This window comes from Candoia aspera, chromosome 3 (assembly GCF_035149785.1).
Source record: "Candoia aspera isolate rCanAsp1 chromosome 3, rCanAsp1.hap2, whole genome shotgun sequence".
NCBI classification, from domain to species: domain Eukaryota; kingdom Metazoa; phylum Chordata; class Lepidosauria; order Squamata; family Boidae; genus Candoia; species Candoia aspera.
Window position 1 is genome coordinate 200,464,276 of NC_086155.1, and position 20,582 is coordinate 200,484,857.

Sequence of the window (20,582 nt, forward strand, 5' to 3'; positions counted from 1 at the left end):
ATGTGAAACTCACAAAGAATAAAACTAAGTAATATTTATAATTGGTGTGATTCAATGTGTTATGTGAACACAGACCAAGCATAACCTAGCCTGAGATAAAAATCCAGAGTCTTGATTGTGTAAGAATGCCCTTGTTGCACAGCCATCAATTTCTTATAAAAGTGACACCCTCTGAGTTGACATTGCCGCTGCTAGAACATCCCCTGGTGCTTGCATTGGCGATCCTATCACCTTATCTAGGCCAAACTCTGATCCATCCCTCCCAATATAATCTCCACATTTCGTGCACGGATGGGACCAATGCCATCTTACCTTGCTTGAAGGTATTTGATTCTGGAAAGCATGTCAAGATGTCCAGCTGAATATTGCTCTATCACATCCTTTACATCATAAGGCCTCAGAGTCTCCTTGAACCTTTTCTTATAGAGGCGGAACTGTAGTATCCTGGTACAAGAAAAAAATTGAAGAAAAGGTGCTTCTGTGTGAGCCTGGTTTGCTGTTCCTGTTCAGATACAAAGAATCCCTGATGCTCCATCTTGACCTCAGCTGAGCACAAGCTGGAGATGACTTCAAGCCCATCTAGAACTCCAAGAATGTATAGAAATGATAGAACTTCAAGAATGTATAGATGTGAACTTGGATCCACTGGCTTAGTAGCAACCTTCGCATAATTGCCTCAGATGGATGGATGTCATTTTATGCTTCATGATTTCTGCATCCATAGGCAAATCTCTACTTGACTGTGCCAAGTAGATTTCTATGGTGCTGTTTCTCTAAGAAATCTCAGTTGTAAACGGCATCTACTGTTCTGAAATGGGGTTTTCAATAAACTAACCATCACCATCTTCACTCTGCTGGGTCTTCATTACGCTGTATGTTTTGGGTGTTTTTCTTAAAAACACCCAAAACATACAGCATAATCAGAAAACCATGTAAAATAATAAAGATTAGCCATTTCTAACAGTAACCGTTTATGTGAAATACTTACCAAACATTAAGACTTCCCTCAGAGGAAAAACTAATAAGAACACTAAGAACACTAGCCTTATTAATATTAAATGAAAGTGTAATTAATAACTAATAAGAGAGATAATAAAATGAAAACCAGCCAAAGAATTCCCATGTAGGTTAATAACAAACAATTAAATCAAGGAGTAAGAATATGGGAATCTAGCCAAAATGCTATTCCAGTTGAGATAAGTTGAGACAATTAATTCACACTGCTGATTTGAATGGGTAGATCCAACTGATTAGAAAGGTGTATCAGCTGTCAAATTGATCTAAAAGCATCTGATATGATGCATGGAATAGATCTGAAGTTTTGATTCAAAGGGGTGATTTGATTAAATCCTCTTCAGACCAAACCTTCAAAGCAAGGTTTACACAGCCTCCTTAAGCAGTTTGCTACAAACCACACTGAGAATAAATATGAGTTAATTTATTTAATGGGCTACAGCAATGACACCAAGTCTAGCCCAGTTGTTGATAAGTTCCATTCATAATGGATTACAGTTAAAAATCCTGCCCTTTATGCTCTCCAAACTAACTATTCTTAGCAGGGAGCAGGTAAGGAGGACATCAGCTGATACAGTCACTATAGCCATTTAAAATAAAAACTAATTATTTAAAGCAATTAAATTAGTAGTTAATGTCACAAAAGCTGTGCAAGACATTTTGAACTCAAAACGTTTCACTGTCTGAAGTGCCCCAAAACAGCTGTTTCTAATTCAAAACATACTTCCAACTTGGCGGAAGCATCTGGACTATATTCCAAACCGTTTGGAGTACTTCTGCTTTGGTTCAAGCATGGGTTGCAGCTTGACATAGCCTATTTTGAGCTCAAATGCATTTTTGCCCACTACTTACCCCAAAATATCTCCCCATGTGTTTGACCCTCAATAAAGAAGGAATCAAATGTTGGTGGATTTACACTCATATACTCTGTACCAGTTTTTGCAACCTGTCACTCTCACCCCAACTCTGGGGAAGATGGGAACTGAAGTCCAACACATCTGGAAAGCAACAGGTTGGGAAAGCTGCCTTACTGTAAGCTGCTTGAAAAATAAATGATTTCCATTGTTGAACTGAATTTTTCAAAACTGTAATCTGATTTAAACACACAGACACAGACACACACACACACACACACAGCATTGGCAAGCAGTTCAAATTTTACCTAACAGCTCGGATGACCATCTTCAGTGTGGGGATCAGGTCTTCCATGAGAAGCTCATTGCTGTATCCTCTGTCTTCTGCCAGAGGATCCCCTGTTCCAGCATCTAAAATGTGGACCAGATGGATCCACATAGACAAACCAGATGCAGAAGAGATTAGAACAATGTGAAGTAGCTCGCCCGATATTTGTCACAGTATGTCTTCTTCAGGCTGGAATCACCTAAAAAACCTGGGATCCTGAACATTCTCCAATTCACAGACACAGGAGTAAAAAAAAAAAAAACATGAGTTGTTGGATTCAATACACCAACCTATTCTGGGTACCACCATTTCACTTACATGGAATCAAGCTAATGTTATGTCAAAATCTATCCTCCGATTTCCTTAAAACTTTCTTCCTGAGTTTTTCCACCTTATTCCCAGGACGCTCGAAAATTTCTCTTGCTGGTGTTTTCGAACTACTTTTATTGATGAAGAAAGCAAGAGGTACAGCTCTTGGGGCTGCATGTTTTTCCAGTATCTCTGTATACATCCTTTAACAGAGATGCTTTTCAATAGGCAGGAGCACAGACAAAAGACCTCTCTTTGGATCATTAAAGCAGCCACCTCTTTTTTTCAGAATCATGCAGCTACTTCATCAGGTGCGCTCAGCTGCCTCCTTTCCTTGACTTCTGTGGTTGTGCAGAGACAGTCAGGGACAACTTACAGTTCAGTTACGTGAATCTGGAAAATGAGGCTGATGATAGAAAGATTCAAAAATAAGTGCTTTGTACACTTTGTACATTTGTACATAAGTGCTTTGTACCCTTGAGGCTCAGTGTCCCACTCTCAACAAGTCTTCCTGTTCAAAGCACTTATCTTTGAGAAACTAATGGGACTGCAGACTACAAGGAAAGACCTACACACTCACACACACTTTCACCACCTTGTAGCAAAGTTAGTGCAAAAATTCTTCCTCCCACCAATGAGAACTTCCAGTGTTTTTTTTTTTTTTTTTTGCTGTTTTGGGAACAATATTCAAAAGCACTGTCAAGCCCACCTATTCCTTATGTGCATATAAAGTAGCATTATTGGTGTTAAGGCTAGATATTGAAATGTATTTTGTTTTGCATCTAATCTGGAACTGTGAGACGGTTTAGAATCCTAAAGTTGGAAACACTGTGGTCCATCTAATTAAGCAGTAGAGAACAAACAGATATCTAGAACTCTCTAGATATTGCGGAACTAGAAAGCCCAGCATACATGACCATTAATCATGCTAGCTGGAGTCAGCAACATGGGGGTGGGTGGGGAGAGACTCTAAGCTTCTCACATGATTTAATCTAACCAACCATTCAGTGATGAAAATTCAGAGCCCACACATCCTCAACAGATCTCAATCTCTATTTGAAAACATCCAGGATGGGAGGCCAACCACATTTCCAAGAAACAAGCTTTTGATGTCAAACTGGGCTTCCTATCAAGTTTATTGCCACACTCAATCAAAAGACATACACTGTTTTACTTAAGACCATTAGTTTAGTCCTGCCTTCTGGAGCAATACAGAATGCTGCCATTTACCTTGAAAATGGCTTTCTAATAACAGCCTGATTCCTCATTCACGCACATGACATTTTCACTGCAGCACTGCAATATTTAAGAAGATAATGCACCATGTCCCCCATACTTTTCATACATTTTTTTTTCCATCCAGAGTCCCTTACATTGGATATAAAGGTCATGCTGGAATTTGAACCTGAAAAGAAGAACTGAATCCTGGACAGGAGTCCACAATTTCATTCCAAAACATCAACCATCAGTAGAATGATTGTGTTACTAATGAGTGGATTGAATGTCAAAAGCCAAGAGTGAACTAAAGCCACCAATGAGTGGGACTATATTGTTCTGAAAAATGTTTCTCAGATGTAAAAGTTTGAGCCTGGAAGTCCTATCAAATATTATTTTTCTTGTGTTAGAAAAACAGCGCAACGGTCCATTTCAAGTCAACTCGGAAAGAAAGCCAGCAAAAAAAAAAAAAAAAATGAAGCAGATGGTTGGCGAAACAGTCTAATAAAGTTCACACACACACACACACACAAATGTGTTTACCTTCTGAGCTTTGCCAGAATGCATAAGCTTTCATTCGGAATGCAGTACGGAGACGCTCTCTGTTAATCAAGACAACGTTCTTAGATTCTTTAGAAGGACTTTCCTCGATTGCATCTACATTCAGAGGAGTAAATAGCTTTCCTTTAGTATTGCTACCACGAACCCGATCCAGGAGACCCAGCTTTTGGCTAAAAAGATAAGGAAAAGGATCATTTTTCCCCTCCCTCATTTTAAATCAGGTTCGTATCTCAAGGTGTACCTCAGGTGTGGGCAACCCCAGCCAGTGATACACAACCTACTCCTTTGCTCCCTTAAATTGGGCCACTGAAATCCAATGGCAAAAATGGCTGGTTTGGGCGTGTATGTGCGCATTTTTCTTTTCTTTTTTTACTTTAAAAGGAGAGGTTTTAGGTAGAAGGCTTCTGAGGGGCACAGCCCTCTCTTGTCTTTTATACCCTTCCAAAAATATTCCCACCCTGGTATCACACCACCAAAATTTTGCCACTTTCTACATTTCTACAGTATGATTTTTGCTATTTGGGGGATGCTCAGTTTAAGGATGGAAATACTGCAGATGTCCTTTGGATGCCAGACACCTCCTGCTCTCATTTCCAGTAACAAAAAGACAAAGGCACAGGCCAAAATATTGCTTCCTTCCTTCCCGTGACTTCATCACATCTGCCCGAATTAGCCTGTGTCTCTCCAGCTGATTGGGGGAGCACATTCTGATACCCAGCCCACAAAAGCTGGTTGCCCATGCCTGGTGTATATAGTGCATTACATTCTAAGCAAAGATATATGAAGGACACTGCTAAGCTGACAACATTTATGAAGCCAATACATAACTTAGATTTTTGCCAGCCTCTAAATAGAGTAATCAACACCATCCCCTAGAGCAGTGTTTCTGAACCTTGGCAACTTGAAGATGTGTGGACTTCAACTCCCAGAATTCATGGCTGGCTGGGGAATTCTGGGAGTTGAAGTCCACACATCTTCAAGTTGCCACGGTTCAGAAACACTGCCCTAGAGGCTTTCAATATGCAATTTACTAGACATAATCATATATATTTATCAGTAGAACTTGTATCCACAAAGGGTTAGTGCTTTAAACATGGCTTATGGTGGCTACATTCAGTGTCAATGTCAGGAAACAGCTAGGTTAAACAAGCCAAACAAAATTTCCGCACTGCCACTGAGGAATTCACAATTCTGACTGGTAGCGGCCTGGATGCACAATGCGGTTCTGGTCCTCCGATGTCAGAGAATGAATTCAGTGGCTCAACCTCCCTTCACAGCAGTGAGCCATTCCTTCTAGCAGGACACTAAAAACTTCTGCAGGAAATACAAAACAGCACATGCTATGGAGGAATTTCAAATTGCCACTGGACAGGTAAGTGGTGTTATGGAATTTCTTCCGACCTTCCAAATTATATTCCCTACTTTGGCCCAATTTTTGCACAGCCTCTCTTCTCTGGTCAAGGTCAAGGGCCAAAAGTTCTGTTTGCAGCAAATTGCTCAATCCTACAGTATCCTTATCCACTAGGACAGGAAACAGGCAATCTGGTCAGCTTGCAAAGGGACTCTAGTCCAGCAGAGAAGTGGGATGTCCTCCAGGACTCCTTCCATGAGCCCCATCTTCAGCAAATTTTGGTAGGGAATAAAATGATATTAAAGTGACCCAAGGTTGACCTTCCCAAGCAGTACATACAAGATTGTGCCAAATGTTACCTAATTTGCCCACCCTCCAATTGTGTTCACTAACTTGGCCCACCGTTTCAGGAGCTTGAATCCTCTGGTTAAGGTGAAAGGACCCAAATACTGTTCACAGCACTCTTATTTGCTAAAATGAAATAAGTCTGGGTGGGATCCTAGCCTGGCAGTGGAGCAACAGACTCTCAAAAATACCCTTCTGAGCTCTCTGCTCAGTAGGGAAATAAAATGACATTAAGATGGCCAAAGGCTGATTCTCCCAAATAGCTATGTTGTGCATCTACGCCCCTCTCACCCCAGTCTCTTTCCATTTGCATTGCTGATTGCCAGGTCCTAGTCAAACAATAGCTGATTTAATAGAAAGGTATCTGCCTCTATTCCTCAAGAAAATTAAGCAAATACAAAATTTTTGGCAGCCCTTGATCCTGCCAGCAAGAAAGCCATTAACCCATCAAGCCTCTGAGCTCTACTTCATCCCTCCTCCAAGACCATTCCAATTGCTTCTCTTCATTCTTGTCAGATTTTAGTTTGGGCTTTATCTTTTTCAAAATGAGAATCTGATGTTGGATGTAAAAGGAATAGGCTACTTTTGAGACACTGGGATAATCTGTAATCCCAGCATCCAGGTTCACCAGGCCTTGGTAATGTCGCCAAATCTGACCACTTACATAAGGCATTTCGGTTTGCATTATAATTAGAGAGCCACTAATCACTATGCTAAAATATCTCCTGCTTCCTCCCTCCCTCCCTCCCTCCCTCTTCAGACCAAGGAGGAGACAGTATATGCAAATTTCCCCCCTTTTCTTCTGACAGCTTCTTGATGATTTCTCAAATCCTGAAGTGAGAACTTGGTTGTCACTAATTTGCTAAATTCCCCCAGGAAAGGATAAAAATAGCCCTCATCTGATCCAGACAGTGGGAGGAAGATGCTTCCTCAACAGAGCAACCCTCCTCTCTCTCTTTCTATCCTCATGATAGAATTGCTCAATCCTACAGCATCCTTATCCACTAGGACAGGAAACAGGCAATCTGGTCAACTTGCAAAGGGACTCTAGTCCAGCAGAGAAATGGGGTGTTCTCCAAGACTCCTTCCATGACCCCCATCTTCTAATTTGCCTGAAGTCATGAACTCAAGTGTCTGCAAGATCCTTCACCTTTCTATCTCTTAACCTTCTTTTATCCCCATGTCTTCCTATTTCTACTAAAGTCGAGTAGGCCATTGTGTTCTACAGATGTGTATACCTTAAAACCTCTGGATTAGTTAACAAAATCTGAATGGTAATCATGGAATACCAAGTGATGATTTGATTGCCTTGTGTCACTGTTAGCCCAAATATCTTTCTGATAAGTTGTGCTTGTTGGTTATTAATTATAGTCTCATTTTTAGACTTCCTGAATATATACGCTGAGTAAATAGTTCTTTGTACAAATATCCCCTCAGCTTCTTCCCATTTGTATCAGCCATTGCTGTATCCTGGTAAAACAACAGCAGGTCATCCAGAAGCACTTCTGAATAAAATATGTTGTCAGAGCCATGACACCTTGGCCGTTATACGGAATTTGCTTCTTAATCAAATTAAGAAGACCAAGACCCACCTCAGAGCTATGAACCTCTTTGGCAACCCTTTCTTCATGCAAAAATGTTAACCAACTCAGCCAGACAGCCCAACCTTTTCCATTTCTTCATCTCCTCCAAGCTCTCTTTTGTAAATCTAGGCCATCTTTGTCCTCCCACCTCACCCTCATTTTTTTTCAATTGCACCTGCCTGAATTGGCAATGCTTGAGATTCAGAGCAGAAATTCTCTATAAATGGGTTAAACCATGCCTGTCCGATGATGATGATGATGGTGATGATCATGGTGAAGGCGATTTAATTAAATTTATTATAGCCACCCCCTCCAGCAGTCTCTGGTTAGCCTAAGGTCTCCCTCCTTCTCAACCAGACCAGCCAACCAGACCAGTGACCAGTAATCTGTTCCTACAAGAAACCCTCAATTTAACTGACTAAAGGCAGAGGGGAAGTTTTCCATTAAAGCTGAATGCCCATTAAATGGCAAATGGAGGTTTGTCAAGCCTGAAAGCACACTCGCTCCATGGACTGCAATACCCTCATACATTCGGAGAATTAGATGTTTGTAGCCAGTCAAGTCAAAAGGGCTCTGAAAATGGAATCAAACATGGGTTTACATTCAGATGTGGTTAAAGTAAAGGTAAATGTTCCCTTGACATGAAGTCCAGTCGTGTCCGACTCTAGGGGGTGGTGCTCATCTCCATTTCAAAGCCGAAGAGCCGGCATTTGTCCGTAGACACTTCCGTGGTCATGTGGCCGGCATGACTACATGGAACGCCGTTACCTGCCCGCTGAAGCGGTGCCTATTAATCTACTCACATTTGCATGTTTTCAAACTGCTAGGTTGGCAGGAGCTGGAACTAGCAACGGGAGCTCACCCTGTCATGCGGATTCGAACCGCCAACCTTCCGATCAGCAAGCTCAGCAGCTCAGCAGTTTAACCTGCAGCGCCACCACGTCCCTCTCAGATGTGGTTAGGCAAATGTATTTATTTATTTGTTTGTTTGTTTGTAGCATTTATAGGGCTGCCTAAGTGACACAGTGTGACTCTGGGTGGCATACAAAACCCGTAATCTGTTGGGGCCAAAACCTGGCTCACCTAAAGCAGCCAAATCACTTTGAAGATACAACGTAATTTTATTAGCATGCAAATGATAAAACAGTGTACACTGAGCTCCCAGCAAAGCATTGTAAGCTTGCTGAGCAGCCCTGAGCAAAAGCAGAATCACAGCTTATGTACCTTTGGCCTGCTACATTTCAAGAGAAAGAAGAAGTGCCACAAAGAAGCCATGCCTCCTGGGTCCCCAAGAGGACATTGCTTCATTGAGGAGGCTTGGAACGTGTCCTCCTTGATGGAGTGTCTGGGATGGGAAGATATCCTTGGGAGCAGGCAGTCCCACAAACAACCCAGTCCTATGCCATGTAAGGGCTTTATACATGAAAACCAGCACCCTGAATAGCTCCTGGAAGCCTATTGGGAGCCACTGCAGCTCCCAGAGTAGAGGTGTCATGTGGGCGTAGAGAGGAATGCCAACTACCAACGCCACTGCATTTTGGGCCAATTGTAGTTTCCAGGTGGTTTTCAAGGGCAACTGCATGTACAGCACGTTGCAATAATCCAACCAGGAGGTGACTTAGGTGTGAGTGACCATGAGCAATATGAACAGTGTGGTAACTGGGAAAATGAATACGCAACATTGTCTTCTTAAAATGGAAAATAGAAAAAAAAAAATCAACAGTGTAATTATTCTGGCATGTCAGAAAGCCAAAGGAAGGAAAACAGCAATCCATGAGTGATGCACAATCAAAACACAGAACAGTAATATATTAACATATAATCTGAATAAATGTTTCAAATAGCAGAACAATTTACCATCTCTTACGTTATTTTCAGTACCAAGTGTACCAGATCTTAAATACACAAGACATCTAATGGATACACACAATCCTCTGCATTAACAAATCCAGTTATTTCAGTATTAACTTCAGTATTCCATTTAAGCTCAGGGAGAGAAAATGGTGGTTTGCCACTTAATGACAAATACTATTTGTTTGTTTGTTTAATTTTTATCCTTTATTATTTTTATAAATAACTCAAGGTGGCGAACATACCAAATACTCCTTCCTCCTCCTATTTTCCCCCCACAGCAACCTTGTGAGTTCGGCTAAGAGTGAGTGACTGGCCCAAGATCACCCAGCCAGCTTTCCTGCCTAAGGCAGGACTAGAACTCTCCTACCATGCCTGATTGGCTCTTGGGCTGAGAGGGAGTGACTGGCCCAAGGTCACCCAGCCAGCTTTCCTGCCTAAGGCAGGACTAGAACTCTCCTACCATGCCTGATTGGCTCTTGGGCTGAGAGGGAGTGACTGGCCCAAGGTCACCCAGCCAGCTTTCCTGCCTAAGGCAGGACTAGAACTCTCCTACCATGCCTGATTGGCTCTTGGGCTGAGAGGGAGTGACTGGCCCAAGGTCACCCAGCTGGCTTTTATGCCTAAGGCAGGACTAAAACTCTCCTACCACGCCTGATTGGCTCTTGGGCTGAGAGGGAGTGACTGGCCCAAGGTCACCCAGCCAGCTTTCCTGCCTAAGGCAGGACTAGAACTCTCCTACCATGCCTGATTGGCTCTTGGGCTGAGAGGGAGTGACTGGCCCAAGGTCACCCAGCCAGCTTTCCTGCCTAAGGCAGGACTAGAACTCTCCTACCATGCCTGATTGGCTCTTGGGCTGAGAGGGAGTGACTGGCCCAAGGTCACCCAGCCAGCTTTCCTGCCTAAGGCGGGACTAGAACTCTCCTACCATGCCTGATTGGCTCTTGGGCTGAGAGGGAGTGACTGGCCCAAGGTCACCCAGCCAGCTTTCCTGCCTAAGGCAGGACTAGAACTCTCCTACCATGCCTGATTGGCTCTTGGGCTGAGAGGGAGTGACTGGCCCAAGGTCACCCAGCCAGCTTTCCTGCCTAAGGCGGGACTAGAACTCTCCTACCATGCCTGATTGGCTCTTGGGCTGAGAGGGAGTGACTGGCCCAAGGTCACCCAGCCAGCTTTGTGCCCAAGGCGGGACTAGAACTCACGGTCTCCTGGTTTCTAGCCCATTGCCTTAACCACTAGACCGAACTGGCTCTATACAATCTATACAAACTGTACAATCGTCCATAGGTATTTCTCCACAAAGCATTTCAAATATGACTATCTGGGATGGGTGCCAAGTTCTTGGCGCCAAAGTGTTAGCACAATTAGACTTGAATAAACTTTTAGATTACACGTGCTGAAGCTAATTCCAAGGTACTCTTCACATGGAAATCCAGCATTCCCATGCTCACTGTCTGAGTTCTGAAAGTTGTAACCAAAGGATGTCTGGGTGTAACAAATAGAAACATCAAACCATTAAGTGACAAGGCCAAGCAAAGCAGGTCTCTCTCCTCAAGTTGTTAAATCATTTATTTTTATTTTGGGAAGGTGAAAGAGGGAAGAAGCATAGTAGTGAACATAATATAGTGGCTGAAGTCTTAGATTTCCTTTGCAGCCCAGAAACACAATCAGAACTGATTTTTACCCCATTAGCAAGATTTTCTTTTTCAACCCTGCTGAGATCCCCAAATATGAACTGCACCTTTCTTTGAAATGAGTTTGACTTACTGCAAGTACATCAGACACATTTATATAATGCTCTGGACACCCAGAACTACTCCTGATTAGTCATGCTGCAAAGAAATGCAACTCAAAATGTTGTGCACAATTCCACCTGAAGGTTTTATTGGGTTCTAGAAGTACGAACAGAAATCAAGAAGAAAGAAAAGTAATTGGTTGTCCTTTGGGCATTATTGGTTTTCATCTGGAAAAGAAATCCCCAGAAACTTCTTTGGTTTAGTATCTATAGCAACAATTATAATCAAAAGTCACAGCAGATAGCAGCAGATAGCCAACTCTGGACAATCTTAAGACAGCTTAGCAAGGTCAGACTTGGTTAGTGTCTCAGGGCTGTAGGGTAGATCAGGAATTTGAAAAAAATATATATCCTAGAAAAAGGTAAAGGCAAACCACATGGACACTGTTGCCAAGAAAGCAGCATGGATAAGTCCATGAGGTCCTCAGGAGTTGAGCTGGACTTGGGGGAGATTTCACTTAACTCAAAAAATAAATGACTCTTGTAGCAACATATTTCAGGATACAATAGGGATTAGATCCACAAAATGGAGTGGGGGATAAGAAAGAAAGAGCAGGCTGGGGAGACAAGGGGAGGAGTGGAGGCAGAGTTTAAGGAGAAACAGGGGCAATGTATAGTATTTTAGTACATTGGAATACCATGGTTTAAACACCATGTCTAGTATAACCCATTTATGCTAGAACAAAGAACAATGGGGTGGAGAAAGTCACAGTGGGGACAAGAATGTGGGTCAAAGTCAGTAGGCAATAGGCAGAAGAGATGAGGATCCCAACCTGCTCATCAATCACTTAATGGAAATCTATCTTTCAAGTTCTTATGTGCAGATCCATTTAGTCAGAATCCCTGTCACAGCCAAACTCACACTTCACTAGTGATAGATGCACAAGTTACCCCATTTACGTATTACATGCCAAGTGTAAATATGAAGGAAGTATGGTTATTGTTTGAAAATTGAAAGTCACCCTAAGTGTACAGAAAGTCACAGGTCACTGTTGGTTAGTGCACTGTTCTCTAAATGGGTTGTGCTAGACACGGTGTTTAAACCATGGTATTCCAATGTACTAAAATACTATGACATTGCTACATTTTTATAACAATGGGGGAGCAGGATGGGTCAGAAAGAAAAATCAGCATGCCATTGTATAAATGCCTGTAGTTTGGATGGAGGGAGGATGAGTTGGATAAAATGACTGGAGGAGAAAGCAATGGGAAAGGTCAGATCACCCACCAAATAATAAGTACAGCCCACTAAATATATCAAGCTAATCTATCAGACTTTAGGGTAAGATGTCCCAAGATAATAAGATCGCCAAATGGAACCACAAGGCGCCATGAGAACTATGTGAGTAATGCAGGTATAAAAATGGCCCACAGTCAGTAACTGTCCCAGACTAGAAGTTCTGATTCAATTTAATCTTTTTCCAGAACTATATGCCTTACAATGAGTCTCTCAAGCCATGTGTTCTCTATGACCTCTTCTGCAATATGGATCTTCCAAGCACGCTGGGAAGACAATTCCCAGAATTCCAAGCCAGCTTGGCCAAAAGTAATTCATCCAGATAAAACAAGCCCATTGCTGCCTATAGGCTATATGTCAAAGCAGCACACTCTAAAAATACCATTATTAAATTATCTTAGGATTCAGTCCAGAATTGTTAACATACATTGATTGTAAATATCCATGCTTTATGCAAATATTAATCCTATATGAAGGATTCCCATGAGGTTGGCATATACAGCTGTTTGTCCAAGGCTGGTGTCCTTCAGATGTGATAACCACACTGGCTAAGAATGTTGGGATCTACAGTCCCATCATATCTGAAAGAATCCAGTTGTAGAAAGTTACGATACAGCTACTTCATTCCAAATCAGGGATCAGGCTTCAATAGCCCAGTAATATTACTACTGTCTTTTAGTAACTCTCTAAGATAATGTATGGTTGGTATACCCTACCTTATTTCAGTTGCTACAAGAACTCAACTTCTGTTAGTCCTAGCCAACATGGCTCACTAACATTTTGTAAGAATTCCAAAAAGTCAGATACAATTAGAAAAGGTTTCAGAATTGTCATGTAAGCTCTAAAGAGAGGTTACTAAATTCACAAGCTTGCTGGACAATTTTAATATTAATTCAGTTTAGTTCTGTGGAGGCCCAGCAAGTGTCCTGGAATATGTAGACTTCACAGCCCCAATCTTCAAAGGCTGTTGATACTCTCAAACATGTCAGGAGGTCCCCTTAGACTTGGAATATATTTAACCAGTTTCCTTTCTTTTGTGAATATAATAATAATTAATTGTCCTTGGTCACAGGAAAAACTAATGTAAAGACAGAGTAGGGCTTTGAGAGTGTGACTTCAGTTGTACTCCACACCACCACCACTTTGTCCAAATCTATAGATCACAGCGCTAGACTTCACACATAATTGGTGGACTGAATTTAGCTTGCAGGGCATCATCTGATCATATATCTTATAACTAGCCCCATATACATTGGCTGGGGTGGGAGGAGATTGCAGGGATGGACCACTAGTGAAACAGGATTTATTTAGTCAGAAGTGGCATAGTTTCTCTTAAAAAAAAATTGGGTGGGGGGTGTAAATAAAAAATAGTTTAAAATCTCACTGCCGTGAACTTCTGTTTCACTAGTGGTCCATCCCTGGAATCTCATGTAGGATGCTCTGCTAGTTACTTTGTTGCACAATTAGCAATTTGACTAGAATAACTTTAAAAAGTGGTACAAAAAATGAACCAGTACTCAATTTTTACGAATGCATGCTGTTTGCTGATTTTTTTTCATGATAATTGTTTAAGAAATGACAAATACGTTAGACCTCATGTTACTCATTATTTACTTTTGGGGTAAGAGGTAGCATTGCCTCCCCCAACCTCCATAACTCATCTGCAGGAAGCCACCTTAGAAATGGCTGCTGTATTAGAAGGAACAGCGACCAACTGAGGATATGAAAAGCATACCTGGTTCCATCCACTTGTTCTTTCCTTTGGGAAGATTGGAAATAGAGGAGACAGTGGGAGAAAAGCAATAAGAAAAGGAGGTATGTTGAGCTTCGTAGGATGCTAAACTTCAAGGAAAACTAGCCCTACTGGTTTTGACACTTAGTGATTACATTTGCATGTCAGAATTAACCTGGTTACTCGATGAAAACATTTGCTGGGTTTGAATGATACGTTCCACTGTGAATTAATCAAATGGTTTCGGTTCACACAATAGGCTGAGATACAGTAAGGCAAAACCAGGTTAAAACGAACCAAGCTTTGCATGTGGTACAAATGCCACTCTTAGATCTTTCACTGGTTTCATTAAGCCTGTGGTGCAAACTCAGCTGGTAAGGATTCTACTCACACGTCTTCTACTGCTCAATTCTGGGGACCCCTGTCCTTATGCATCATGGTGATACCTCACCCTCCTTCAAGCAGCTTATGGCTGTGTGCATGGTCACTATGTGACCCTTTTATCTTCGTAACAACTCTATGAAATCATAAAAGCACAGGGATGGGAAGAGTCTTTAGAGTCTGTCCATGTTGGGGGAACGTCATCACATCTGCTATCTTCTCTATACACAAGCTCTCCTGGGAAAGGGGCGATGGCCAATGGAAGAATCAAAGAGGAATATGTGAAGTAAAGAAACACAGCTCCATTTTACTCCTACTCTAGTCTTGTTAGATGGGCGTAAACTATTATGGCTCTAAGGAGCAGGCATCACCTTGCAAGCACGCACTGACATATGGGCTCTGCATGCCTACATACACCTGAAGAGTCCCAGATAGGACAAAGCCAGCCACGTACTATCTCCTGGCAGTCAATGTGGGTATGTGGATTGGATAAGTGATCTGAGTGCCTTGCTGAGAATCAAGACTGCTATCTTATCGGATGTAGTTTTACAGTACAAACCTCTCTACGTTAAGCTGAGGATCTGAACCCTCTTCCCTTATCACAAAGTTTAGCTTCTTTATGCCTTTTCAACTACTTCCCCCCCCCCAATTGCCATCTACCTCCTAAGCCTGCAGGGTGACCCTTTGTAATACTCTAATACAGCCTTTCTCAACCTTTTGACCCTGGAGGAGTCCTTGAAATATTTTTCAGGCTTCGGGGAACCCCGGCTCATTCAGGCTCAAATATAGGCCAGAAGTTACAAAATTCCTGTATTTGTTTCATGGGGAGGCCTGTATATATGCATTAACGGTGTTCTTCAACTAAACATAAAGAATGGAACTTACCTCTTGAATGTGAAGTTGCCCAAATTTGAAATATTTTTTTAAAATAAATCATGATCTCCCAGGGAACCCATAGTGACCTCTTGCAGAACCCTAGAGTTCCATGGAACCCTGGTTGAGAAATCCTGATCTAATAAGAGATCCCTGAGATCATTAGGTACATGTGTCACTTCTAAAAACTGTCCAACTCTCTTCAGGTTCCAGATTTGAGTGGCTCATCAAAACTGGGCACTTTCTTTTTAAAAGCATCCACAGGAGAGTCCTGTGCACTGTGCACTCCACTGCACTGTGGAGGGCTCTTCTTAGAGGCTCCAGCCAGCCAAGATTCATTTTTTGAGGGCATTTAATACATTCCTCCACACCCAGCAATCGGTCAGCATTCCATCGCCACAAACTGCTAATGCCTCACTGATTTCTTTTGAGATTCCTGCTTGGAAGGTTTCATGCCAAAGCCAAACCATGTTTTTATGGTTTTTCAAGCATAGAAGTCCACAATCCTGCTGCCATGGTGTTCTGGCTACATAAGGATCCTCATACAAAGAACCCATTCACTGTCAGAATGTAAAATATCTTCCCAACTGAGGTCCTTTAGACATGCTAGACTTGAACTCCCATAATCCTCAGGTAGCAAGGAGGAATTGGAGAAGGGGTCTTTATAGGATAACAACACTCTTCCCCCACTTCCCCATTTCAAAGCTGGTCCTTTCACATGCCCTCCTCTCCAGTTTGACTTAGACTACCCTTCAAATAAGCTAAGGGTTAAAGGTGAGTCATTGAACCAAAGATGTCCCAATGCACTGAACTTACCTGAAATATGGGAATGATACAACAGACTCATAAAACCTCCATGTGGCCACAAGATCCATCCTATTAGGATTAGTAGCGTAGTACCTCCAGGCAGCCTAGGGAACGCAAGAGAAGTGACATGCTCAGAGAAATGCGGGTCCTTGTGTGTGTATGTATGCATATGCCTAGTAAGCAAATGGCACAGAGAAATTTTATAGATTTCTATCTAAGTATTGAGCAAGGTAAGAGGGAAAAGATGGTTTTGTTACTGATTCTTCATCCTTCATCCCAACCAGCAAAGCAAAGTGAGGCTTCAGAGCACTTTGGTGAAAACTAGGGCATATATATGACTTTCTCTGGCACACCACGCATAAGATATCAGGTTATCTGCTGAGTCAAAAGCCTCTTCTCCTGAACTTGGAGCTCAAGTACTAGCAGAAGATAGGTCCCTCTCAGAAGGTGACTTAGCACTACACAATTCTAGAAGAGAGAATCATGGTGGCCACCAAAAGAAGCCAGAACACATTCTGTCTTTGCTCCCAAGTGCAGTTCCTTATACCAATCAATCACGTTTATTACAGCCCTAAGGCCAGACACAATAAAACTATACATAATAACAATCTTACATTAATACATATATGTATGTAAAAACAAAAGTAATCAATATACTATGATCCAACATTTATTTAAAATAAAAATACTAAATGAATTAAAATAAAATACTATGTTAAACATTCCAAATCTAAGTGATGGTGCGACGTATTGTGCAGGTGGTAGCACAAAACTGGGCAACCTGGGAGGATATTTTCAGGTCCTTATCTAAAAGAAGTAGCATTAGGTAGAAGTCACTCTCCCTACCTGGAAATTTCTTCAGTAATGGATATATAAGGCTTTGTCTAGAGTCCTTATATAGGGAACAATATAATAGCATATGGCTTACGGTTTCTACTGAACCGTCTCCACATGGACATAGCCGAAGGTGCATGGGAGTACCCTTAAAACGTCTGAAAAGGACTGCTGAGGGCAATGCGTCCAGCCTAGCTAAAGTAAAGGCTTTATGAAACTTCAAAATTATGATAGATGATAGATAAGAAGCTGGAACGAACCCTTCCTTATACCTCCACCCAAAAACAAATACAAAGAAAGAGGGCAGTTTCTCCCCTTTTTTCACCTTTCCACAGTCTGGGGAAAAAAAAACTCTCTACAATGATTGGAGGGGGGCATTCTTGCAGGGTGAAGCAACTGATGACTTCCCAGCCAAGAGATCTGAGACCAGTCAGTTCCTGTGGCTTTCAAAGGTATGGGCATTGTGCATGCTTCCAACCACATGTTACGGAAAAGCAGGAAGTGCAAACCTGTATGAGTTCTGCTGCTGGTTTCCTTCTTTTTTCAAAGTGCTTTTGGCGATGTTGTTCCTGGACTTTTAGGGCCAGCCCTGAACCCAAAATGCCCTATAAGGCAAGATGAACAAATCAACACTTGAAATATTATATCGTCAAAAATCTTGAGATGAAGAGGTCTTCCTCTGAGTACCCAAGCAACATGGAGTAGGAATCAGGCTTTTCCTAATGTTTCAGGAGAGCATGAGCCAACTATGGGACAATGAAACCTGGAGAAAGTGATATATGATGCTAGGAATGCTCATCAAAACTGCAAATAAAAGAACATGTGGGGAAAATATAGGCCATGTGGGACAGCCTTGTCACCATCTGCTGTTGTTGATGCTTCCACATTCAGGAATGTGAATTTCCTCACTCTGCTCTGTCTTCTCTTTTCTTAGGACTCTTTCCTTTGAACAAGTATCCCTTGTTCAATGTTCCACTCATGGCTGCCATCTCACCAGGTTTGGGTGATACCTATCAGGTCACATTTACTTCCCTGTGTTAGAATTACTAGTTCCTCCTGTTTATTATCCGTATCCTGTGTAAGGACGTATAGACGCTGGAGACTGCGGAAGTCATTGTTTACTAGTCTTCATTACTACTACATGCTGAGAACTTTTGAATACACTTTCCTGTGTCATACAGTACCTCCTCCATCATCATGTGCATCCATGTTCCTAATGTCCAGCAAATTTCTACCTGGGTCTCTGTGTGCATGTCTCTGTTTCTCCTGCTTCTGGTTTCACTTGAAGCCCTCTTAGTAAGGTTCCCAAGGCTTTTGCCAAGCACGTTTTATTCTGTCCTCATGGAGTCCAATCCATTCCTGTACAAGAGGTCCCTGTTTCTGATAATATAGTTCATGGACTAGGAATCCAAATCTTTTTTGGTTGACCATATCTTCTTACCCAGTTGTTCAATTCCATAATCCTACTTTCTCTTCCTGTCTCTTGACCATCAACAGGAAGAAGGGATGAAAACTCTCCTTGCACCCCCACCTCGTTCACTTTGCAGTTGCTTTAAATGCTCTGAAGTGTTTGTCCTCCTCGAGAAGTGTTGTGCGTTCCCACATGGATAAATAATGGATAGCTTAGTTTGATGAGCTTTCCACTATGTCCTGGAAGTGTGCCCTAGGATTCTAGTACACTTTTCATGATGGCTTGATTAGTCCACCTATAGCTGTTCCTGGCCCTCATAACAGTGAAGTCTTCCCCCCTTCATAACAGTGAAGTCTTGCCTCCTCTTTTTCCCTTCTGCAAGTGAGGGGCCATGGCATGATTTCTCCCCTCTTGCCAACACCAGCTGAAACTGGCCACAGAGAAGAACCACCCCAAAACAGTGCCTCCCACTCACAACCCCCAGTTCTAGTCCAAAAGAAATCCATGTTTGACAGTATTGAAAGCCACTGAGAGATCAAGGAGCACAAAGATGGATGTACCGTCCCCATCTTGGCTCCGCCACAGGTCATAACAAGCATGACCAGTGCTGTCTCTGTACTGAATCCTGGCCTCAAACCAGATAGAAATGGATTTAGATAATCCATTTCCTCCAGGGTCTTGTGGAGTTGAAGCATGACTATCCTCTCCACCACCTTCCCTTAAAAAAAAAGGGGGGGTGTTGTAGAATGAATGAAAATTGCCCAGGATGGTTGGGTCCAGCAATGGTCTCTTAACTAATGGAAGCACCACAAGTCCTTCAAGGCTGAGGGGACCATCCTCTCCCTCAGAGAAGCAGATACCACCACATAGACCCAACCACAGGTCACCTCCCAGGCAGCTTTAACCATCCAGAAGGGGCCTGAATCTAACAGCTCACAGAATGGAGGATCCTGTCCGCTTCCTCAGGAGTCACAGAGTTCAACTTGCTTCAGATAACCCTACAAGGTCATGCCTCAGACACCTCAACTGTGGGATTTGGGAGATTTTAATTTAAATATATAGAAAGCTTTTCAGGCTGAATGGGAGATACGTGGCCTCTTATTCCAACCACTTCATGTAGTGTTAGGCATGTTTTTGCTGAATTTTATTTTCTATAAGTTCTTCAATGTGATTGGAATAATTTCCTTTTAATTTTTTTTCTAAAGAGAAGCAAATTTCATTGGAGTTCTTATTAATGGAGAGGGGCATTCTTGAACGTATTTAGTGGCCATAGGATGTGCTGTTTGTTCACTGTTTCATTACACAATCTTACCAGCAGTCTGCAGCTTCCCTGACTTCCCATTAAATCCCGAGGGATGATGCCAGGAAAAAAAACCATCTCTTGGGGATTTGTTGGATCGAAAAGTTTGGGCAGCCAGGGGGGCTCCAGAGAGGTGGAAAGCCACATCACAGAGGCCAGCAACACCAGCAGTAGCCTCCTTCACCACCTCCAAGATTAAAAGAGAAATTAGAAAGAAATTCTCAAGCACTGTTAGACAAACTGATGCCTTTGTTTTTTTTGTTTTTTTGCAGAGGAAGAAAATTTGAGAGATTGCAAGGAAGATTTCAAGATGGCACCAGCTCTATCACATTATCTTTCATGAGTTCATTGATGAAACTTACAGCTGGAAGGGCAAAAAATGAAACTCCAATAAGGGAAAATGCTGCTGCAATCAAGCGCCCTTCCCATGTTTTAGGCGTCTTGTCGCCGTAGCCGATTGTTGCTAGCGTAATCTGTGGGGAGAATGTTTGGGACAGTCTGTAAGAAAGACAAAGCAAATGGGCAAGAAGAATGATTCCTTGGCATTTTCAGATGTCCCAGTCCACTCCCAGACTCTTCATCTCACCTTACTGGTCTGAGGAACTATGCCCTCAAGAGCACTGGACATTTATTGCCCAGGCTTGTCCATAAGATTCTCAGTCTGTTGGAATATGGTGCAGGAAATTCACTCTGCAAGTTTTGCTTTCACTCAAGACTGCAAAATGTTTCTCCTCCTTCCCTCCCACGCCACCCAGTGGCTGAGTCTACAAGACACACTGGGTTGCAGAATTCACCCATTTT

General features: G+C 42.2%; 1 protein-coding gene across 1 annotated transcript in view; it reads right to left on the reverse strand.

Annotated features, from left to right (window-relative positions):
• Window positions 1-20,582, reverse strand: part of KCNQ3 (potassium voltage-gated channel subfamily Q member 3) — a 125,240-nt gene that overhangs the window by 4,405 nt on the left and 100,253 nt on the right. Inside the window, exons 6-12 of the mRNA XM_063300277.1 lie at window positions 20,144-20,254; window positions 17,580-17,675; window positions 16,246-16,340; window positions 14,179-14,202; window positions 4,264-4,451; window positions 2,177-2,279; window positions 313-444 (exon numbers count right to left, since the gene is read on the reverse strand). Coding sequence (XP_063156347.1) covers window positions 313-444; window positions 2,177-2,279; window positions 4,264-4,451; window positions 14,179-14,202; window positions 16,246-16,340; window positions 17,580-17,675; window positions 20,144-20,254 — 749 coding nt within the window. The remainder of the gene's footprint in view (window positions 1-312; window positions 445-2,176; window positions 2,280-4,263; window positions 4,452-14,178; window positions 14,203-16,245; window positions 16,341-17,579; window positions 17,676-20,143; window positions 20,255-20,582) is intronic.